The 21,555-nt window shown below is 32.8% G+C and overlaps 1 protein-coding gene across 50 annotated transcripts in view; it reads right to left on the bottom strand.

The window, feature by feature from the left end:
- The window catches only part of Mhc (myosin heavy chain), a 99,053-nt gene that overhangs the window by 34,224 nt on the left and 43,274 nt on the right, over positions 1-21,555 (bottom strand). For 14 of the 50 annotated variants that reach the window (XM_081750893.1, XM_081750870.1, XM_081750864.1 and 11 more), the window contains exons 14-20: positions 20,251-20,430; positions 17,031-17,190; positions 15,230-15,282; positions 13,693-13,780; positions 13,197-13,314; positions 11,540-11,657; positions 3,813-3,949 (exon numbers count right to left, since the gene is read on the bottom strand). In XM_081750893.1, the coding sequence (XP_081607019.1) occupies positions 3,813-3,949; positions 11,540-11,657; positions 13,197-13,314; positions 13,693-13,780; positions 15,230-15,282; positions 17,031-17,190; positions 20,251-20,430 (854 nt within the window). Of the gene's footprint in view, positions 1-3,812; positions 3,950-7,229; positions 7,348-11,539; positions 11,658-12,379; positions 12,498-13,196; positions 13,315-13,692; positions 13,781-14,668; positions 14,722-15,229; positions 15,283-17,030; positions 17,191-20,250; positions 20,431-21,555 lie in introns of all 50 variants that reach the window. The other 36 variants (XM_081750903.1, XM_081750899.1, XM_081750881.1 and 33 more) reach the window with 5 other exon arrangements.

Here is a 21,555-nt window from a genome sequence, read left to right as displayed (position 1 = left end):
GATTCTTGAACCAACCGGCTTCACACAGAAGAAAATAAGATTTGTGCAAAACAAATCAATGATCTGAACAGTAGGCAACCTGAAGCACAAGAAGGATGTTTAGGTTGCCTACTTCAGACGCAGCATTGTTCACTGTGCTCTTTATATTAAAATGAAAGTGATCTTGTTGGGCGTCGAATCAGGAAAACGACTGAACCGATTGATATGATTTTTTTCGATATAGTTATCCCCTACCTCGAACTGAAATTTTATGTTACTTTGATTAAAATACATATCCTGAGGGGAGAGAGCGGGTTCATAATTTATGTGAAATTCAAGAACCTTTCAAGCTAGGAACACGAAACTTAGCATATAAACTCCTCATTGATAATAAACTGAAAAGTTTTGTTTTTGAAAAGCTTCGTTTGAGGAAAGAGAACAAGGGTCCATTTTTATATCTATATTAGACATGTATTTATGTTCCTGCATAACTCTGGAACGCTTGGAACAACTACCTAAACCTGGTACTGATATGATTACAATCTGGAAACAAATACTGTCGGGATAAGTCATCCCTAGGAGGGGAAGGTAGAAAGGAGGTGACATGTAAAAATAATTTTTAAAAAACACGATAATAGTGCCATAGTTTTCGGAGTCTCTTGAAATGAATAGTGACATCACCGATGTCATATAAGCCCATATACATCCTCCAGTGGCATAGGATGTGAGAGGTAGAGCTAGAAAGTGGATGATGTGTAAAAATAATCGAAAACCACCAATATTAGTGCCCAATCCATAATTTTCGGGGTTGCTGAGATGAATAGTGACCGTGTCGTTCGCTATGCCATTTAAGTCTAAATTCAGTCCCCATCGGCTTGAGGTGAGAAGGGGTAACATTACGGATTTTTATCATTATACTTTCATTGAAATGAGTATCCAAAAGGAAGGGGGGGGGGGGGTTAAAATATTTCCCAGAAACTTATTATCCACGTGCGAAGAACGGGCATTTCAGCCAGTCTCTATATAAAAGAAGTCTTGACTGACATTAACGCATAGGCCAAACTGCTTAAGCTAGAATCTTGAAAGTTGGACAGTACATTGAATTTGTGACATAAGAAGGGATTTTTTTTGGAATTTCACATGGAAATGGGAGTGGACGTTCTAATTATAATAAGATGTCTATACCTCTGAATCCCTCAAGGATAGGGACATGAAATTTGGTATTTAGAGTTTTCATTTAAAATAAAGTAACATATATTTAGCGATTGTTTGATGTTTGACCTTTTGAATTTCGAACAAGACTTCGAGTTCAGATGATTTCTATATTAAAGACGCAGAAAGATGAACGCAAATTGTTGTCCATAACAATACTTAGAGTCATTTACTAGTTTATATATATAATATAAAAGTTCTAAATAGCCAAGGTCTCTATTACACTCTGTGCAAAGCTAGAAGATGCCAAGCTAACGATGTGAATTTGTATAAAGGAGAAACATAGAAACCGATAAATAAACAGTCATCTTTAAACATAATATTATAACTATTTATTTATTTATTTATTTATTTATTTATTGTAAACTCCGAGACTGCATCATATATAAAGTATTGAAGGAGACGATACGCCAGAACGAAAGAGAGGAAGTACACACAACTCAAGCTCACAAGCTCAACTGAAAGAGTTCTTCTACTATTCAGCTGGAAGAACTGGAGAAACCGCTAAAAAACTTCGTTTGAAAGATGTAAAGGAAATACATGTTCCTCAGTGAAAATTACTAGTAGTTTGCTGCCTAAATTGTACTGAACAAATTAAAACTCTGTAGATTCATACATAATATTACGGGTTTGGTTAAGATGACGGAAGAAACAGTTCCTGAATATTTGTTTTTTTGTTTCATGAAAATCGATCTTTCACAGTGCCGGATTTATGTATAAGCTAAACAAATTAGAGCTTAGAGTCTCACTCTCTTGGGGGCCTCAAAAAGTTAGAAGAAAAAGCTGGATGTATATTTCCAAAATATAAGAAAAAACAATAAATAAAATATTACATATAGCAACAGTGCTTCGTGTTAGTAGGCTCCTATGATTTAAGTAATGAGTCCCCTTCTGCTAGCCTGCTTCCTAAAATATCACTAGTTTCTTCATTTCTGTATATAGGGTGCCTACTTCATCTGAACACTTGAAGGACCCCATTAGCTTCAATAACTTAGGGCTCCATTAAACCTAAATCCGGCTTTGAACTTTCACAATACCTTTCCTTTTAATATTAACAGAATATTGCAATGTACTTAGCAGATGCCTTAAAGTACTAAAAGGAAAATTTATTTGAATAATTTTCTTAAAGATGTGGTTTTAAATCGAGAATTATAGTTAATTTGTGATAGTAATATTGTTTCTCTCAAGGCCACATGATTAGCACACTTATCTTCGATTCGTGTAATTCCAAGTTTCAATCTCAATTGAAGTTCAAGATTTTTCGGCTTTGAGTACTGATATGAGAACAAGAAGGGAGATACTTGAATAAAGAAGTAGTGGATCGCGAGTCAGAGAAGTCAGGAATGATGTTGCTTGAAGTCGATGCGCTGTCCAAGCATCACCCAGTTAAACGTATGCTATCTGTCTCTGAGTCTTACAGCGCGACAGTTTATTTTATTACTATTAATTTTAAAATATTGACAAAGTTGTTGAATATTTGTATAGGTATAAGAATTTAACAGGCGCACTATTTGCTTTTTGTAAATCTTCATTTCAGTATATTCGACGCATGGCAAGAAACTTATCCGCTGTCAAATTTATAACTGTGAAATGTACATATTTCGAGAATATCACTTTTCCAATTCAGCGATAGTGTAGTAATTAAAGTAATGGCATTCATAGATTAGATGTCTTCGTTATTGACCATTACTTTACGATAGAAATGTGAACCAGAAGGAATATCAAACGTTTTCAATAGATAAATTTCATAGCATTTGATGGGAGTGTTAACAAATGAATGATGTTTATTCACGTGAAATTATAACAAATGAACATTACGCAAAAATTATGAAAAACGACTGGAAGCTTTCGAAAAGCGGGTGTGGAGAAGAGTGGAGCAAATTAGCTGGGTCGAGCCGAAAACGGATGAGAGAATCTTAGAAATGGTGGGGGAGAAAAGAATAGTTTTAGATATTATTAAGAAGAGGAAGGGACACTGGTTGGGGCATTGGATAAGAAGGAACTGTATCATAAGGGACGTACTAGAGGGTATGGTGGCAGGAAAGAGAGGGAGAGAGCAAACGAGACTATAATTAATGGACAATATTAAAATAGAAAAATAGTAAGTGAAGACGAAGAGACTAGAAGAACACTGTGGAGCATGGAAGCTTCTCAGTTGCGGCAGATGACTTGTCAATAATGGCATAATAATAATAATAATAATAATAATAATAATAATAATAATAATAATAATAATAATAATAATAATAATAATAATAATAATAATAATAATAATAATAATAATTCGCGAATTATACCAGCCGCAGGAAACAAACTAATTTTCAAATTCTAAGGACCCTTCCAAGTATGAAAGTATATGAAATCAGTTCGGTAGAGTTGAGTGCTGAAAGTGCTCTAAGTACGTATTGTATTTAATATTGTTTTATTATCTCTATCATATGGAAGTTTAAATGATACTCAAACGATATTCATCTTACATGTAAAATTAATTTTTCTTAAGTACTTATAGTATTTTGGACCTATTTCATGAAGTATTTCTTCAGTGTTTCATTCATTAGTTATTCAAACGACGCTTTAATTCTAGTTGACTAAATAGGGAAGTACAAAAATGTGTACTGTACCTCTGTTCTTGCAACTTTTTGTAGTCCTTTCGGCACAAATAGCCTCGGATCCAGGCTTGCAACCAGGAGACAATCTTGCCCAATCGCTCGTCTCGCATTTCTTCCAGTTGACCCAAGACACCAGCTCGGAAGAACACCTGTAGTTTTTATTATCAACATAAGGACATATGACAACAACGGTAGTGCAAAATTCTAACAATAAACGTGCGCGCATGTGCACAAGGAAAATTTGTGAACAAACACAACTACACATATTTATTGGAAAACTTTATTTTTACAAATTCACAATTAAAAATAGAACAATTGATTTTTTTTTCTCTTTTCCATGATCTTTCATTGGTTATTTACAACAATAAGTTATACATGGTCGTATACATGTGCGAATGTTAGGTTGTTTGGTTCTGAGTTTTTCTGGTTTTTCAGGACTCATTATAAAGGAAAATTCTATAATTTGGCTATATCCTTTATCACATTAACAACATTGAACTTCCGTTTTCCCGTTCTTTTATAATATTAAATAATAATAACAAATGTAATAAGTAAGTATCGTGCGTAGTATCTCTGTTATGTAGTATGCTTCATGGAATAAATAGACGTTTTATGACCATTTCATTTATTCATGTTTACGGCAGCCTATAACTTCGAAAGGAAGCATTTGTGCACCCAGGTTGGTCTATACTTTTTGTTTTATTTTGATGTCAGGAGTCACCTCCCAAACATTATCAGTGTTGTTTTGAAACACACTGTATATTATAAAGTTTCAAAATGACGGAGAAGCAAATAACAATATCTCTATTTTGTATATATATTTAACGATCTAACATTGAGGAACTATTGCAAACAACTCTGGTCAATGATAAGTAAATATCTCAACAGATCAGAAAATGACATGAATTTCTTCATACACATTATCACAAACAGATGATTTTGTGTCATATTTGCTTCATTAAATCCAGAAGAAGATGTCAATACTTCTTTTTTATCAGAACTCTAAGACTAGCTGTGGAAAAGGAATCTTTTTACAATAAACTCTTAACTTTCTGTCATACACTTTTCTCCCCCCCCCCCCAGAAAAAAAGCATTTGTGAAATTTTTATAAGTATCATCTATCTTAGTCAGTTTTCATTGTTGCTGTTATTATTGAGTTGGGTTGATTTTGAGTTTAACGCCCCTTTCAGCAGCAAGGTTACATGAGACGGGACCTACTGATTAACGTGGATCCGAACCACATGAGCTCCCGCCGGGAATCAAACACGAGCCTCCCACGCCAAAGGCGCGTACGCTAACCGCTTAGCCACGAATTGCTGTTATTATTATTGTTATTTAATGTAGGCGATGTAGGTGTGTGTTTTTGTTATTTATTAATTGTTACGAGCCTAATGTAAAATAGTTCATATTGTAATTACATTCTTTCGTTCAATAAAATAAAACAAAATTTTCCATGTTTCCAAAGTATTGTTAACGACAGAAGTTTTACTTGCACGTAATTTGTAGCACCATAGAAAAGACTAGTTTTTTTTTTCTGAAATAACAAACTGATCAGTGAAGTTGATAGTACTTTATGATATTGCTTTTTGTTTCTCCGTTAGTTTGGAAACTATATTTAAAAGTATGATGTATGACTTCAGTGTTGAGATTTGCGTATTGCATTTGTTTTTCGTTGATTTTTCTTTTATCAAGAATAAGGTTTGTACTAAAAGTTAAAGCAGAAAATTTGGGATTATCCTACTTTACTACTTGAAGCGTGGTTTGCACATTTATACGGTCATATATAACAAGCACCAAGCACCATACTTTACCTAGGTATAAAAATTTATAATAATCTACTGTTTTTATAATATTCTACTGCTTTTATGTTTATTATTGCAATATTTAAACTACTTGTAAATCTACTCTACGTTTACACACACACACACACACACACACACACACATATATATATATATATATATATATATATATATATATATATATATATATATATGCGTGTGTGTGTGTGTGTGTACATTTATAGAGTTGGCAGAAAAAAAAATAACATGCTACTTAAAGCTTTAGCACTTACCTTGAATAATTTGGTAATTTTGCGACACAATTAAAGCTAAGCATTGCTTACCGAGAAAAGCATGCCGTGACAGAATGCAAACAAAAATGATGCAGTATAGCTCATGCGGTAATGTAAGGTTCTGTTTCTACCTTTTAATTGTTACATGTATTTATGTCATCTACAGTGCAAGGCATTTTCTACCAGTAAGAATAATCAGCATTTCATAACACCGATTTTGCGAGAAAAGGTAGGAACATTATCTTTTATTTTTCTTACATCAACTGATTACACGATTACATGATGAACACTTTTCTCACATACAAGGACTATTTACTCGCTAAAATAAACGCATACATAAGATTCAAGCGACCAGATATGTTGTTCAGATTAGTACACTCTCAGAAACAAAATCGTATCTGTCACTGTATTGAACACAGTTGGATTGTCTATGCTTTCAGCTAATTCGCCTCACATTTCAGTGTATGACATTTTCTATAATATTATGTAACTTTAGTTTTTGCGTTTAGCTATTTCTATTGTCATTTGAAATGGTTTAACTCATGATTTTGCACAACACAACTTTCGTTTCTCTTTTTATGGTGTGTATGTATCTCTAGTACAGAAAAGCCTAACAATAGCAGATAATACAAAGTACAAACAGTTTCTCTCTTCTTTCATTGTTCCGTATAATATTTGATACATCATTTTGTAATTTCTAATATAAACCATGGAAAATACAGAAAGAATACAAATATTGAAGCTTTGGACCTAATATTATCGCACAGATTACCGGTATTACAGTTCGAAAGGTAGTACATATGAGAAAAACTAGGATAACCTATTTTTAACTTTTAATCCTCTTTTTGTTGAATTTTTGCTGTACAAATTAAGTGAAACGATATTTTGCTAAACTTTATTTACTTGTAAATAATTCCTGTACTAATTTATATACTTTGGCTTTCATCTCTATTCAGATATCATCAGAAATATTTGCAAATATAAGTTTATTGGTATATTACAGAAAATACCTGCAGACAGAGTAGGTAAAAACCCGAGTATAAAAATTGTTACATGCATTCCAAATTAAGTAGGTAATGTATAGTACTTCGCAATTTCTGTGCGTGTACTCTCGTGAACAAAATATACTACGCGGTTTGATATTTCAGCGTCATATTTTTTTTTCTGACTAATTCCGGTCAATTTATTATATCTATGTACTAGTAAGCATACAAAAGGTATTACAATTCGTACTTTTTTCTGATACATTGTAGAATAGTTTACTCTGTTTCTGTTGAAAAATCCTACCCTCTCCTAGCAAAAGACGGTTTACTGAAATGCCAAAATTCCATTTTAGTGGGTGTGCTTGAATATACCTTTGTGTGCCCCAATCTAAATTGCTCCGGGTTGATGTTGACATGCTCCAGGATTAACTCCGTGGCCTTTTCCGGCCTCATTGGTTCTTTAATGATATGAGTGCACAGGATTTTGTATCTAGGAAGGGAAATGGCAACAAACTTGACGATATTAGTCCTGTGATATCTTTTCTTCACAATAAAATGTCTTACAATGTTTTGTATAAGAAATAAGCACACTAATATTAGCTGTGAGAAACAATTAAAAAGGATCTTGATTTCAGCCTTTCAACAAAGGTCACACACTGAAGCTAAAAATAATAATAAAATAAAAAATAAAAAAATAAAAATGAAAATAAAGTAATGATAAAAATAATAAATAATATAATATGTGCTGTAAAGGTAAACAAGAGTCATAGAGAGTGTATGAGGTGAATACCAAAAGTATGTGGATGTAGATAATGTAGATGTAGATCCAAAATGCGTGAGAGCATTTTAGTGAAATTGCAAAGAACTGAACTTTACATTTTAAAGTATAACTGTGCCAAATTGCAAGTTGCTAATCGCAGTAACTGTTTTCCAGGTGCATCGTTCAAGAGCAGCTCTTTTGGATATAGTGTGATATGAATTTTACTGTGGAGGAACAACTAGTTGTCATAAAGAATTTGTTTATATGGGGTGGAAAGACTGGATATTCATCGACAGCTGAAAGATGTGTATGGAGACGGTGTATTTGCAGATAGTATTATTCGGAAGTAAGCACGTGAGTTCACGGAAGATAAGGAGGGATCAACGGTTGATTTGGCAGAAACTGAACGCCCAAGTCGTGTGACAGCTCCTGAAAACATTGTCCGTGTTGCGAGCCTCATAATGAACGACAGACGGCGAGGTGCCACCTAACAGGGTTCTCTCACGTCGAAATTATACTGACTGACCACCTAAAGCTGAGAAAGGTTAGTTTACGTTGGGTCTTTAGGCAGTTGGACGAGGTGAAGACGTTCCGCAAGATAACTGCCGGTGGTCTACTTATAAGCAATAGTGTTCCCAATAGGTAAGTATTTGACTCCGTGATGACTACGGATAAAACGTTTATTGCCCCGCTTAATCCCGAAAGAAAACGACAGTCAAAACAGTGGAAACTTTCCTCATCACCCCCACCCAATAAATCTCACACGGTTCACTCAAACGGAAAAGTTATCTATGCCATATTCTAAGGTAAAAAGAAGGCAATTCTAGCTGACCTTGTATCAAAAGGACATACGATCACTGGGCAGTACTATGAGTAAATTTTGGAGAAGAGATTGCTTTCTATATTACAAAAAAATCGACTACAACTTGGCAAATTTAAGGTTTCTCGTGCACTGTCACACAGTTCAGCACTATGCTCGACTTTTGGCAGCACATCGAATCTCTTCCACATTCACCCCATTCCTTAGATCTTATGCCCAGTAACTTCCGGGTATTCGTATTTCCCAAGCTCAAGGATCTTAGCGGGCCAAACATTTCCCATCCAGAAATTTCCTCAGAAATGCAATGTACCGCTTTTCAAACACACACCCCAAAATGACTTCACAAATGTTCTTGAAAGATGGATAAACAGATCGCTACGATGTGCAGAGATAGACTAAGATCACATTAAAGAGTGACGGAAAAGTCTCACCCAAATGTTGACTGGAATTGTGTGTTAACGACACTCACTTTCGATAATTTAAGTATATTTTAATCGTACGTATGTATTGATATGTTAAATATTTTTGTTTCATCTGTTCTGTGATGAACAATTCATTGCCTCGTCTTTAATTTCAAAACGTATATTGCCGTCTTTTGTTTTCGTGAATGAGTTTGTTGATAAAAGAATAACGTATTAAGGTATTTTAATGCATTGTTGTTTTTGTTATCAAACAGCACAAAAAGAGGGTAAAAATTATTACATTTTTTTAAAGAAAATGAACTAATCACTTTTGTATGTCGAAATTTCTAAGAGAGATTCACTTCCTTGTATGACAGGGCATCCATCACTAAAAAGTACAAATTATAAATATTTCGTGTAATTCTTTCACTGTTTAGAATTCAACATTTTCTGAATTGTTCAATTTATTAGAATTGTTGTAATTATTTACCTTATTTATTATGATTTATGTGGTTTCTATGTCATACAAGAGTTTTTAATGAAAAAACATTTTATGTTTTTAAGCTACCTTGGTGATAGCAACAGTTTCTATAGTCCTAATTTTGTTTTGTTTGGAAATATATTGAATTGATCAAATGTTCAATTAAATGTAACTGCATTATTTTTCTGCCAAACGTTATTTCGAGAGTTCCACAAATTATTAACTTAGGTTTGCATGAACAAAAGATAGAAATCATAGGGTTGGTTAGAATGAACTTAATAGACAAAATCTGAAGCAACATGTTCATTCATATGTTACTCACTATTTTACGAATTGCCAACAAACTTTTATATTTGACTGCCTTGTTTTGATTATTTGTATGGATAATTCTTCAGACGAATGAAACAGAGAATATAAAGACGATAGATCGTGCTGAGCATTTAGGTTGTCCTTCTCAAAGTTGTAACATCATGCATTCGAATAAAGGTAAGGACTTGAATTCCAGATTCAGTCTATTAAACTAAACTGTGTACTGGGGCAGACTGAAACCAAAGTTGTAAATAGTTACAATGTTTATATGAATATCATAAAATATTTGATTTATAAACTTTGAAGTAGGAATATAGTTCTTCAGTATTTAAAATCTCTACTCGAGTTTATTTTTTAAAATTTATATTCAAAAGCCACCAAAAAAAATGTAACAAGGGTCGGGAACTTCATTAAATAAACATAAAATGGTCTGCGTTATACCCAAATCTGATATTAACTTACTTCAAAGTATTTAAAAGTTTGTGAATATTAACGGAACTTTTCATAAAAGTCGTAGCTACTATAAAAATGTAAAACGAAAGTTTGATTTCATTTCAATGTAAATGTAATTTCAAAATCCAAATATAAACTTACTTCGAAGCAAATACTGTCCAAATTTTAGTTCTTTTTCAAGTTAGATCTTAAAATAAACACTAGAATTCTGTCATCTCGTTTAACATCAACTAACGTATCTATTTTTTTCGTTCTGTTACTTTCATTACAAGATGAGGGGGCATGATTGTTACTTCTGATGTACTGAGTAGTATTAGAAATCTAAGTATTATGGCCATTTCCAACACTTGTATGTGAGATTTTTTGTAGATACTTTTGTTTATGATCTATTCTAATCTAAATGTTATATTTGTGAGGTTTTCTATTACACTTTAGTTTCGAAACATATTTTCATTATTTCTAGCATATTTAATTATTGTTCACTTGTATTTAGAGTTTGTTGCTTCAGACTATATGGGATAATACTATCACATTAATTTCTTTGCTTTTTAATGATAATTCTTGCTGAAAACTAACCATATCTTATATTCGTATTAGGTTCCCACTAGTATAGAGCGTATGAATTTATTTCGCATGTCTAATAATTTAACATTTCATCTGTTCTTTTGTTAACATATTTGATCAACGATTCAGAGTCGTGATAAATTGATGATTTATAAAACGAATTCAGTTAAAAATAATTAGCCTTTGAATATTACAGTTAATTTCATAAACTACAGATTCTTACGAGTTATGTAGTATATATTAATTGTCGACTGTGCACGATATTGAAAAGATATAAAGTATACATACAGAAGCAATAATTTTATTTTTTTTAAAAAAAGGTGGAAAAGACTCATTGTAGAAAGGGAATATTTGTGTACGTGAATGAAAGAATATCTAAAATAATAACAAGACAATAGATTACAAAGTTCATTATATTAAATGAGTGTCCAGTGACCCATATAAAGTTGTATCTGTAAAAAAGAAAAAAGAAAGAACGAAAAATCATAATTCACAAAAGCGGGAGAAGTAGTTTTGTAATTTCTCAAAATAGATCTCACACAAACACTCATTCTTCTCATATCACATACAATTGTTTGAAGTAACAGAAAAAAAAACGCACACGCACACATATACACCCACACACACATGCAGGTAAAAGCATAAATTTCTTTATTTTTAAACTGGAAACCTATAATTATAAGAGAGAAATATGATTGCCACCAACTGAATGTCCAGAGAATTCGTCCCAAAGTGTCTCGTGTTCAGGGACAGGAAAAGCAAGCATATTTCATTTCAAACAACACAAACTATAATCAAAATAATGAAAAACAGGAAGACAATTTCGATCCCTAAGTACATCATCATCAGAGATTATATCTCCCTTGATGTCTGAAAATCCATCCAAGTACATGCCTTCGTGTGTCCTAATCGGTATTGCTCAGGCTCCAGTTGAATTATTTCCAAAATGATTTCGCTGGCCTTCTTGGGGTCGTCGACTTTTGCTACTTGAGCAGATGCAAGAATCTTGTATCTTGGGTAAAACAAAGAGGCACAAACCACACTCAGTAAAACAGGTAAGAAAAAGTAACTTAAACCTAAATACTTCGACGTATCTGATAACTAGGTAAGTACATAAAGGATACCAAATATACATGGTGTGTTTCTGTAAATGCACCAAAGTTCATGCAAGGTGTTCCGAAATACATCATAAATAATAATTCTTATGATAGTACGAAAGACAGGGCTTAGGTGGAGTAAAATTACTTCAGTTGTATCTGAGTTTAGGTATAACAATTCGTAAATAATATCGGAAAAATCACTAAGTAATTTGAAATACAGGTTACAAAAAGGGTATAAAAGATTAGTCCTGAAATATACTGTAAACACCTTCAAAGTGTACAATATGTGTCATTATTTCAAAGGATCTACTGGTACTGTATAGATACGAGCGTATAATAGGTACAGTACATAAGAAGGGGGATAATACATAACATACATAATATAGGTTGAATTCAAACTTGTACAGTCTCTTATTCTACCAATTGCTGATGTACAAGAGTACCAACTTCACAATATTGAGTCTACATTTGGTGAAGTTCAAATACTTTGGGGAAAATGCACTACAAATTTCAGTCCTGAAAAAGGAAAAGGGAGGTGAAAACAATATTTCATACGATGCTGGAGAGTGTGACTCAGAGAACGAACATCAAACACAATATGAAGGTTCAACTGGAACTTTGTTTAACTACGTGCCTTAGTGTGACCAATTCGGTACTTGTCGGGATCCAGTTCAACTTCCTCCAAGCACTTCTGAGCGGCAGTTCTGGGATCACTTTCTCTCTGCATGGTTGCAGGAGCTAAGATCATGTATCTTTTCGGAAACGAAAATGGAGATATATATTGTAATGTTTTATCAAAACTTCTATGCATTGACAACATAATTAATTGTCTGTTCATTAAATTGATTTAATATTACTCTTATTTCTGAATGTGCAATTATGTGGAAGATGAACACTGCGTAAGAAGACACTTACCATTATTATCAATGGACATCCTGTAAGTCTGTAAAGATAGTTCACATTGTGCAAATATATAATAAAGACGAAAACGTGTGCTCTTTGGAAACAATATTGGAATATTCCTTATTATTTTGTAGTACATTTAATACTTTTATCAAGCAGAAAGAGTACTATGATTTCATGCATTAATGTTACAACCTAATAATTTGATAATTAATTTATAAATAATAATTATCTGTTTTCATTTTTTAAAATAAGAGACGAGCGAAGAAGAAATCGAAGTGTAGTTGCACTATTTGTTTGGAATTGTGATCCTACATAACTCATGTATTTGTAACAAGTTTTAAAGAAACAATGATTTATGAGATTCACTAAAATAGAATAACTTTCCATCTAACACTTGATGAAAATTATATGTCCTAACAATTCATTAATCTTTATGGTATTTAGATATGTCAATAGTATGGAAGAAATGCTTGTCTATTATGATTATAGTAACAAAGACAATGGTAACTATATTTTATACAAGTTGACATTATACTAGTTCTCACCTCAACTTGAAGTCAGGATAGACCATCCTGTTGGGGAAGCCCTTTCGGCAAATACGGATGCCTTCAAGCACACCGTTACAAGTCAGTTGATGCATTACCAGATGTGAGTCAATCAAACCTAAGTAAGGAATGATGTAGGTGCATTTATCAGATGTAAGTCAAGAAAGAGAAACAACAGTTTTAGTAGTTAACAAAGTAATAATATAACAAGAAATTTGTGAAACAAAAATTTATTTTTCTTTTCTTTAGTATTTTAGTGATTGAAACTAACGTTTTTTTATATTTATATTTATATTCCATCCTCATAAGACCCTTAATGAAAAAAGTAATTCTAGTGGAAATATTTTTTTTAGTGTAATGAATGCTCTTTTAAAAAACATTTCTACTTATTTTAGAAAATATTATATTTGAGCAAAAGATGTTTACTATCAGATAATATATTGAATGTCTAACTAAAAGAGATTAATTACTATTAAATGTAATTTTATGTACTGACCTGGCTGCTTCAATTCATTAGGAATGATACACCGCACAAAGTGAGGTTGAGTGCTCCTTAGAGTCGTCATCAGCTGGTTAAGCTGTTCCTGTAGAGTGATAAGAAAAGATTCTTAGTATTTTGCTACAGCACTTTTGAATTTCTCTTATGTAATAATCAAACATGCTTATTTAACGTGCTTTGCTTTCTGGATGCGGGCAGTAATGTTCAGGGTATAATACTCTAAAACCTCTACCATAGAAAGCTTATATATTTACCTCTCAAATCTAAAAATCATTTATAATTGAAAATATCTATATAAAAATTATTATTTGAAAAAAAAAAAAAAAAACTCTGACTTGATAGAAATACCAAATTCAACTATCTGAAGCTGTTTCTTCTATTGATACGAAGTAACTACTATTTAAACTACCAAAAAATAGAGGTTTTAAAACTAATTTTGACATTTTAGTAATGAAAGTTTCAGCGGGTTGGGTTGTAGGTAGAGAACTACAGTATACTGCAAATGAATCAACTTATCTACAGGTAGACCAAAAACATGGAGCAAGAAATGTATTCATTCTACAGGTAACTGGGCATTCTATATATTTTTCATGCAGTGCTTGTGGTCTTGCAAAGGAATGTATACAGTATATCAAGAATGCTACCAACCAAATTGAACGGGTACGTACAAAGGACTACAGAAAGGTCTTTCAAGATTTACAAAACTCTCTCTCTCCTAGTCTCGAATCAGGAGAGAAATGTATTGTATATGATTCTAGTGTGCCACGTGAACTGTGGTTTTTCTTATTGATAATGCAATTCAAATAATAGCAATAATTTTATATAAACTTATCACCACACGTAGTTCACGATTTGTTGGTGACAGTTTAATGATTCAATAAAATAGGACATAAAACAAAGGTCTTTAAAATGCATGTGTCCCAATCGATTGTCATGAAAAGGCCAATGCAATCATACGTAAGACAATTGAAACCTTGTAGGCTGAAGATACGGTAGCGAAACCACCACCCTTCTTGCCTCTGCCACCTATTGGAAGAGAGAAAAGAGAAAACTCCACATTGTAAAACTTATATCGAGAAAGCACTTAACTATTATACGTCTTGTATACCTACATTCTTGTCAGATTGTGTTAATTAGATGTAATATGAATTTAGTTAACATTTCAATGAACGCACTTTTTTCCATCAGTAAAATTTTACACTTTTAACATACTTATTGCTGTTTGATTTTCCCGTAATTACTTTCCCTTATCGTAGTGTGCATATACTGACAAGTTAGGCAGGTATACAAGTAACATTTCAGTGATTTTTATCGTAAGGAGAGGGAACCTTGAGTGAATATGAAAGTAAGAGGTGATATCGGTATTCTTCCATCTTCGTGTTGGGAGAAGGGGAGGAACATGTGATGTGTGTGAAACTCATCGTGGCTGATCGAATGATCGAATTGGAAAGATCTCTTCCGGCAATGTTGTGTGTTGCTACGTAAGTGAAAAATCATCTAAGCATAGCGTAATAAAAGAAAACTAATTAATTACCCTGTAGAGGGCTGATACCGTCTGGAAGCCGGAACCCTTCTGTCGCTTTCCACCTGATAACAAAGAAATGGCGCAAAAGAAAAGAAAATGTAGTTATTAACTGGATATTTCGTACTTGACATTTCATATATTAATGATGAGAATTAGTTATGATATTCAGTAGCACGGATTAAATAGAAAGTTCACAACTGCTCAGTAGCAATTAATTAAAAAAAAAAATGTATTTCTACAAGCAATTAATATTTATAGTGAGGCATTACATGAAGCTGAATGTTTTAAAAATTGATCCTAAAGTTAAAGAGTTAATAGCAAGCAATATCTAACAAAGATAAATAATTTAATATTATATCTACACTTCAAATGCTCTAGAAGAAACGACAGAAATATATATAATACGAGTTATTGTGTCAGTATATTACGATATTACGGTTTTGTTTAGAGCATTGAAGCAAAACAGCCAATTAAATTATGAGTTTGAAATTTTGTGAAATTGAAGTTTGCATGTTTCTAACTACTTTGCGGATTTTGCTTGCCTTTGTTGCATAAATAAACCAAAATTCAAAGGAAAAATGTTATTTCTTGGTGTGAAATTTTCAATTATAACTTACCAAAATGAAGCGTACTACTTAAGTAGATTATCTATATCCGAATACTGTTGAAAGTTTCATAAATGTTTATGGTAAAAGGTTATATACAGAAATAGAAGCGGAGATGCGTAACAATATACAAAGATGGAACAGTATTATACATGCATGCAGGTTTAATCTATTTAATTGATTTACTGGAAAGAGGACATAATATTAAAGATATCTTACATGTAATTGCGTTTGAACGTAAGAACGAGTTGTTATTACATTACATATCAAATCTTTTCTGATTATAATCATTTAATCTGATTATAATCTTTTTCTAATCATAATTAATAAAGATACATAAGTTTCGTATTTTTATTCTGGTATATATGTTGGTGGAAAAAAATCGTATTAATTTTATACGTACTCAAGCATATACAATAGGGTTATACATTTGTAATAGGGATTTTGATTTACTTTAATGTAATTTTTTTAAAAGTAAGTATAGTATGACAAAGGATATAAGAATACTATCTACATTTCTATCTATCTATCTATCCTTTGTCATACTATATTTACTTTTTTTATTTTGATTAAAGCAAATCACAATCCCTATTACAAACGTATTTCTTTATTGTATAATAAAGAAATAATCTGTTGATTGTAATTTCACCCAAGAACGGCATTGTTTTTGATTTATTAGAAATAATATCATACTAGCGATGGAACAAGGTACTAAAATGTTTCTTCTTTATGTTTTACAACCAGTTCTTACATTTGTTTACAATTCTTATATAGAGAATTACTGTATTACAGATAAGTTCACCTCAAAATATTTTAAATTAGTATATTTATTTATCTTCCTGTTTCATTAGTGGGAATAATTCTTAAATTTGATAATTTTTGAACTTCTGTTTCTGTACTTTAAAAATCTTCTAAATTGAAAGAAATATATAAAGAACATACGCCAAAAGACCAAATCAAGTTCTTTATTGTACTGATTTACTGAATAATGATCGCAATTCATCGATTTTTGCCCAATATGAAAACAGAAATAATCACAAATCAAAACTGACCTTTGTATAGAATGAAAAATCCTATTATTAACTTTGAATACAGTTTTCTTTTATTGTTGTTCTGTGTTGCAATAACATTTTTGTTTGCTCTTTACTTCATCTGTTTCTAAGTAAATTATATTGGTCAAAACTTTTACTGGGAATTATACATACCCTTGCCACCGCCACCAGCATCAGCAGCACCGGACTGTCCAGGATGGTCAGCGAAGATCTCAACCAGCAGTTGATTTGAACCCTTCTTAAATTGGTCTACCACTGTGTCATTCAGTGGATCCTTGTTCTTTTCAAGCCATCCTGTAAGGTTGTAGGCCACCTGTTTTTTGATGAGAAAAGAAAGTAATATTTTAACAAAAAAAAAAAAAAAAAAAAAAAGTATTACATTATGACTTTAAAATTCTACAATATTATTAGCATTTAACGGAAAAATATTTGTCCAAAAAGATGAGACATATACCAACCGAAAGATTTGATTAAGCTGAGAATGATGATGACATACAGGGTGTTCCAAAACAATACCGACAACGTTTGGGAGGTGATTTCTGACATCAAAATAAGGCAAAAAGTATAGACCAACATGGAGTACCGAAATCCGTCATTTCGGAGTTATAGGCTGCCAAAAACATGAAAAAATTAACTTTTAAGGTCCATAGCTCCAATACTATGGAATTTACCGTAGTCGAGCTAAGACTTCACTTAGGAACTAGTATGTGCCCTATCAAAATATCCATGTTTCAGAAGCCTCGGGGGGGGGGGGGGTACATCCTTAACAATTTTTATAGAGGTAGTTGATGCGTACTTCAAATTATATGCCCGGATGGTTGCGTGAGTACCGCAGGATTCTGAAACATGTATTTTTGGATAGCGCATATATTAGTTCCTAAGTAAAGCCTTAACTCGATTATGGTAGGTACCGTAGTTTTTTGAAGCTATGGACCTTTAAAGTTCATTTTCTCATGTTTTCAGCAGCCTATAACTCCGAAATGACGGATTCCTGCACCCAGGTTGGCCTATACTTTTTGTCTAATCTTGGTGTCAGGAATCACCTCCCAAACGTTGTCCGTGTTATTTTGAAACACTCTGTATATAAGTCAAAAAGCTTGCGCGTGTTTTTGAAGTAAAAAGATAGAAAAAAACAATTAATTTGTAAGTCTAAAAATTGATGCTGTACGGGAACTATGCCACTTATTGAGGTAAAACCAATACTGAAATATACACGCATTAACCTGTTCATTGTGACACTAAAACAAACGCCAAAAATATAGGCGGGTTGCGCGCGCACCTTACAGCTCGGTGTTGTCAACTCTCCCTTGTCATGTGCCACCTCCTTCCCCTCCTGTTGCAGGAGTAAGCAGACAACAGCCGTTTACCTAGCCACAGCTCAAAGCCTGCGTTCTGCCGTAACCAATCTTCAACACGCGCGCGAAACATGAAACCTTGACAGTGACTGAGCAAGACAAATGTAAATGTGGCAAGTGCGTAGATTGCTAGTTGGCTGTTGCTCTCTCCACCCATTTTTTGTAGCGCGCAACCCGCCTATATTTTTGGCGTTTGCTTTAGCAAGATGACAATATATGGTATGATTAATGAGATAAAGCCTAAAATTATAATCAATAATCTGTAGGTAAATAATTATGAAAATTGCCAAGTTAATATTCTACAGATACGAATAAATATACCAAATTAACCAGCTGTTCCAATTTATAACACATATGTTTGGTGCATAATACATTCAGTATCCTGTAATTTGGTTTTCTTCTTATTCTAACTGTAGCAACTTTGTCTAAGTTAGTATTACAATTATCCGCATGTATTTAATCCTTTTAAATATGTAGTCATTGTTTCTCTTACAGTTACTATGGTGAGTAATCAATGTCATTACATGAGAATTATTCCATTCAGTGTTTAAAAATACAGAATTTTTCTCCTATTTCAATTAGTAACAGTAGAAGTAGTCATTTCTTTCCATGTCTGAATCTCCCTCTCTGCATTTGAACTTGTAATATATGTTTTTTATATATATGTTTAAAGCAAATGGGGAAATTTATGGATTAAACACACACGAACACTTATAATTGCTACAATGATTACACTAATAGTAGTAATATTATTTTATTATGTATTACGATGTCGATGCTACAGAACCTGATAGCCTCCGTATAGATGAAATGCAAAAGGCACAGTACGACATAGACGCAGTACAGGAACGTGAAAGTTGCACCACTGAGACAGTAGTGTGTTATGTGCCTGTTAGCGAAAATGTCAAGTTGTGCAACATCCAATGCACCTAAAGTGAATTGGTTCTTTGAAGGCTACATTGTAGCACTTTCCGATGCATAGTCCACTTTTTCAGCATAGTTAAACAGTGCCATGAACACGAAATTTCTGTTGAGTTTTCCACTATAAAGCCATAGTACAACGATATGTAACGGAACCGCTCCCTGAACTGTGTATATCCGATTCAGGCACATACGAAATGGACCCAAGTTAAGCTGACATTATCTGTGTTGGGTAGAATTAAAATATTGACGTCATTGGAGAATCTACCGATACAGCTTGCTACCAACCATGCACAACACCATCCACAAAATTTCTTAAAATGTCCAAAAGGTGAATGTTCATGCGCTGAAAGCCAACCGTGTCATATATATATATATATATATATATATATATATATAATGTACGAGCGCCACCTGGTGGAAGACTGCTGGAACTTTGTAGTCACCTTAGGTGAGTCGTAGATATATCTGGCCGATTCTGGAAAGGTTCAAACAATTACATACAGAAGTGTCGATGCAAAAATACGAAGCAATTTTATTCGATAGCTATGCACGCGGTTTCATGATTTTGTGGCTAAATTTTGTTAGAGAGGAAAATTAAAGCTATGTCGCGTTCCCAACAATTGAAAATCAATGTTGCGTATATCAGAGTATGTTCAGATGCATTCCACTTTGAAATCTTCCCATTGTATGGAGTGGACATTAAAATGTTGGAATCGCATCCAGTGACACAGCCAAATTGTCGTTTCATTCTACAGACAGATGGAAGCTAGGACCAGGACTCTTGCTATCCCCTTCACTGACATCCCAGTGAAGAGTCCTAATACTAGCCCAATGTATTACTGTATGTTTGGACTTCTGTAACACCAATCTTTTCTCGCGATGATCCGGCCTCTGGAAGGAGTAAAATAAATACTCTTCATAGACGAGCAAAGAAGTCTTTTCTAGTGGAAATTGCGCTGTTGGACAATAATCAAGAGTGTTTGTCGTCATATAGGACGCAGCCTATGATGGAAAGGCGGACTGTAATAGATGTCCAAAATCATCTATATGGAAGCCAATCAGTCTCTAAATATGTTGTATAAGATGTTACTTACAGTGCCGGCATAGTGGACAATGGCGAAGTGAGCCTCAGCTTGACCAGGCTTTGGTGGTTTAGGCTTCTGGAAGTTAGGTGATTTGCCCAAGTGGTTGTTCCTAAGCTTCTCTTCAAAGGTTCTATCAGTTGCCTTGGGGAACATAGACTCTTCTTCTAGGATTGACAAGATACCCATAGGCTATGCAATAAAATTAAACATTGAGTTGGTACACGAGTCAGAAATCGATCTTTTTTTTTTTTTTTTACTTTAAATTTGTAAATTGATTGATTCAGTTAACATTTTTAATCACTGATCTCTAAAGCATTGGTAGTAAAATTGTAACATCGAAATAAATAATTTATAAAAGATTATTTAAAATTGATTATAAAAATAATTACTAAATTCATTTTATTATATAAGACTAAAATGAGATGTAATTCAAAATTTCACACAATTAGCAATATTAAAGATTTTTTTGTAATAAATAATAAATAATAACAAAAGTATTTTATTGAAACATTGTGAACAATGATAAGTAACATTTTAATAATTCTCTGGGAGTTCTTAATGTTAAAAAAAAAAAAAAAAAAAAAATAAGGTGACTAAAGGTATTAAATAATAGTTTGAAATACTTACAGTCTCTCTCGCAATGCTGTACTTACATCAGCTTCTTATGTCCATTTACTAAATAGATGTTATGTGCACCACAAAAGCATGCTCTGCTGGTTTTAGAAGAAGAATGGTTAGCAATAGTAAACTTGTTGTATAACCAAGCAATTACATTAAGGAGCAGTTGTAGCGTTATATGAACAAGAAAAGAACGTATGAAAGCACAATAAAAACAATATATGGACACTTAAGGACCAGGTACATAAAATAACAAAAAAAGATACGAATAAAATAAAAAAAGAAAAGATAACGGTTTGGGGTCGGATACAAGTATCTACGAAATTAACAATAGGAGTGTGACTTTCACTAAACAAATAACAAAAAGCACAAATGTTGATAGTGTAAAATTCTAAATAACGTAGAACAGAAAAGAAATACTACTGAATATTTCTCATATTTTACTGCTACATTGATGCTATGGCGATTAGTGTTAAATATTTAGTGCTAAGATGTACGGAGATATTATAATATTGATTATTTTTACAAAATGAAATATGCACTGATTAGACTGACATTTGGGTTAAAAGAATCTTAGAAAGAAGAAAACAACTCTTGAACAGATGTTTGTATTTCACTACTATAGTTTAAAATTAGTCCATTTTCAGTAGTTCAAATTCTTTTTTTACTGTATTAATTAAATTTATTGTATAAAGT

This window comes from Thermobia domestica, chromosome 3 (genome assembly GCF_964235325.1).
Source record: "Thermobia domestica chromosome 3, izTheDome1.hap1.1, whole genome shotgun sequence".
NCBI lineage: Eukaryota > Metazoa > Arthropoda > Insecta > Zygentoma > Lepismatidae > Thermobia > Thermobia domestica.
This window is presented reverse-complemented; position numbering and strand designations above follow the sequence as displayed.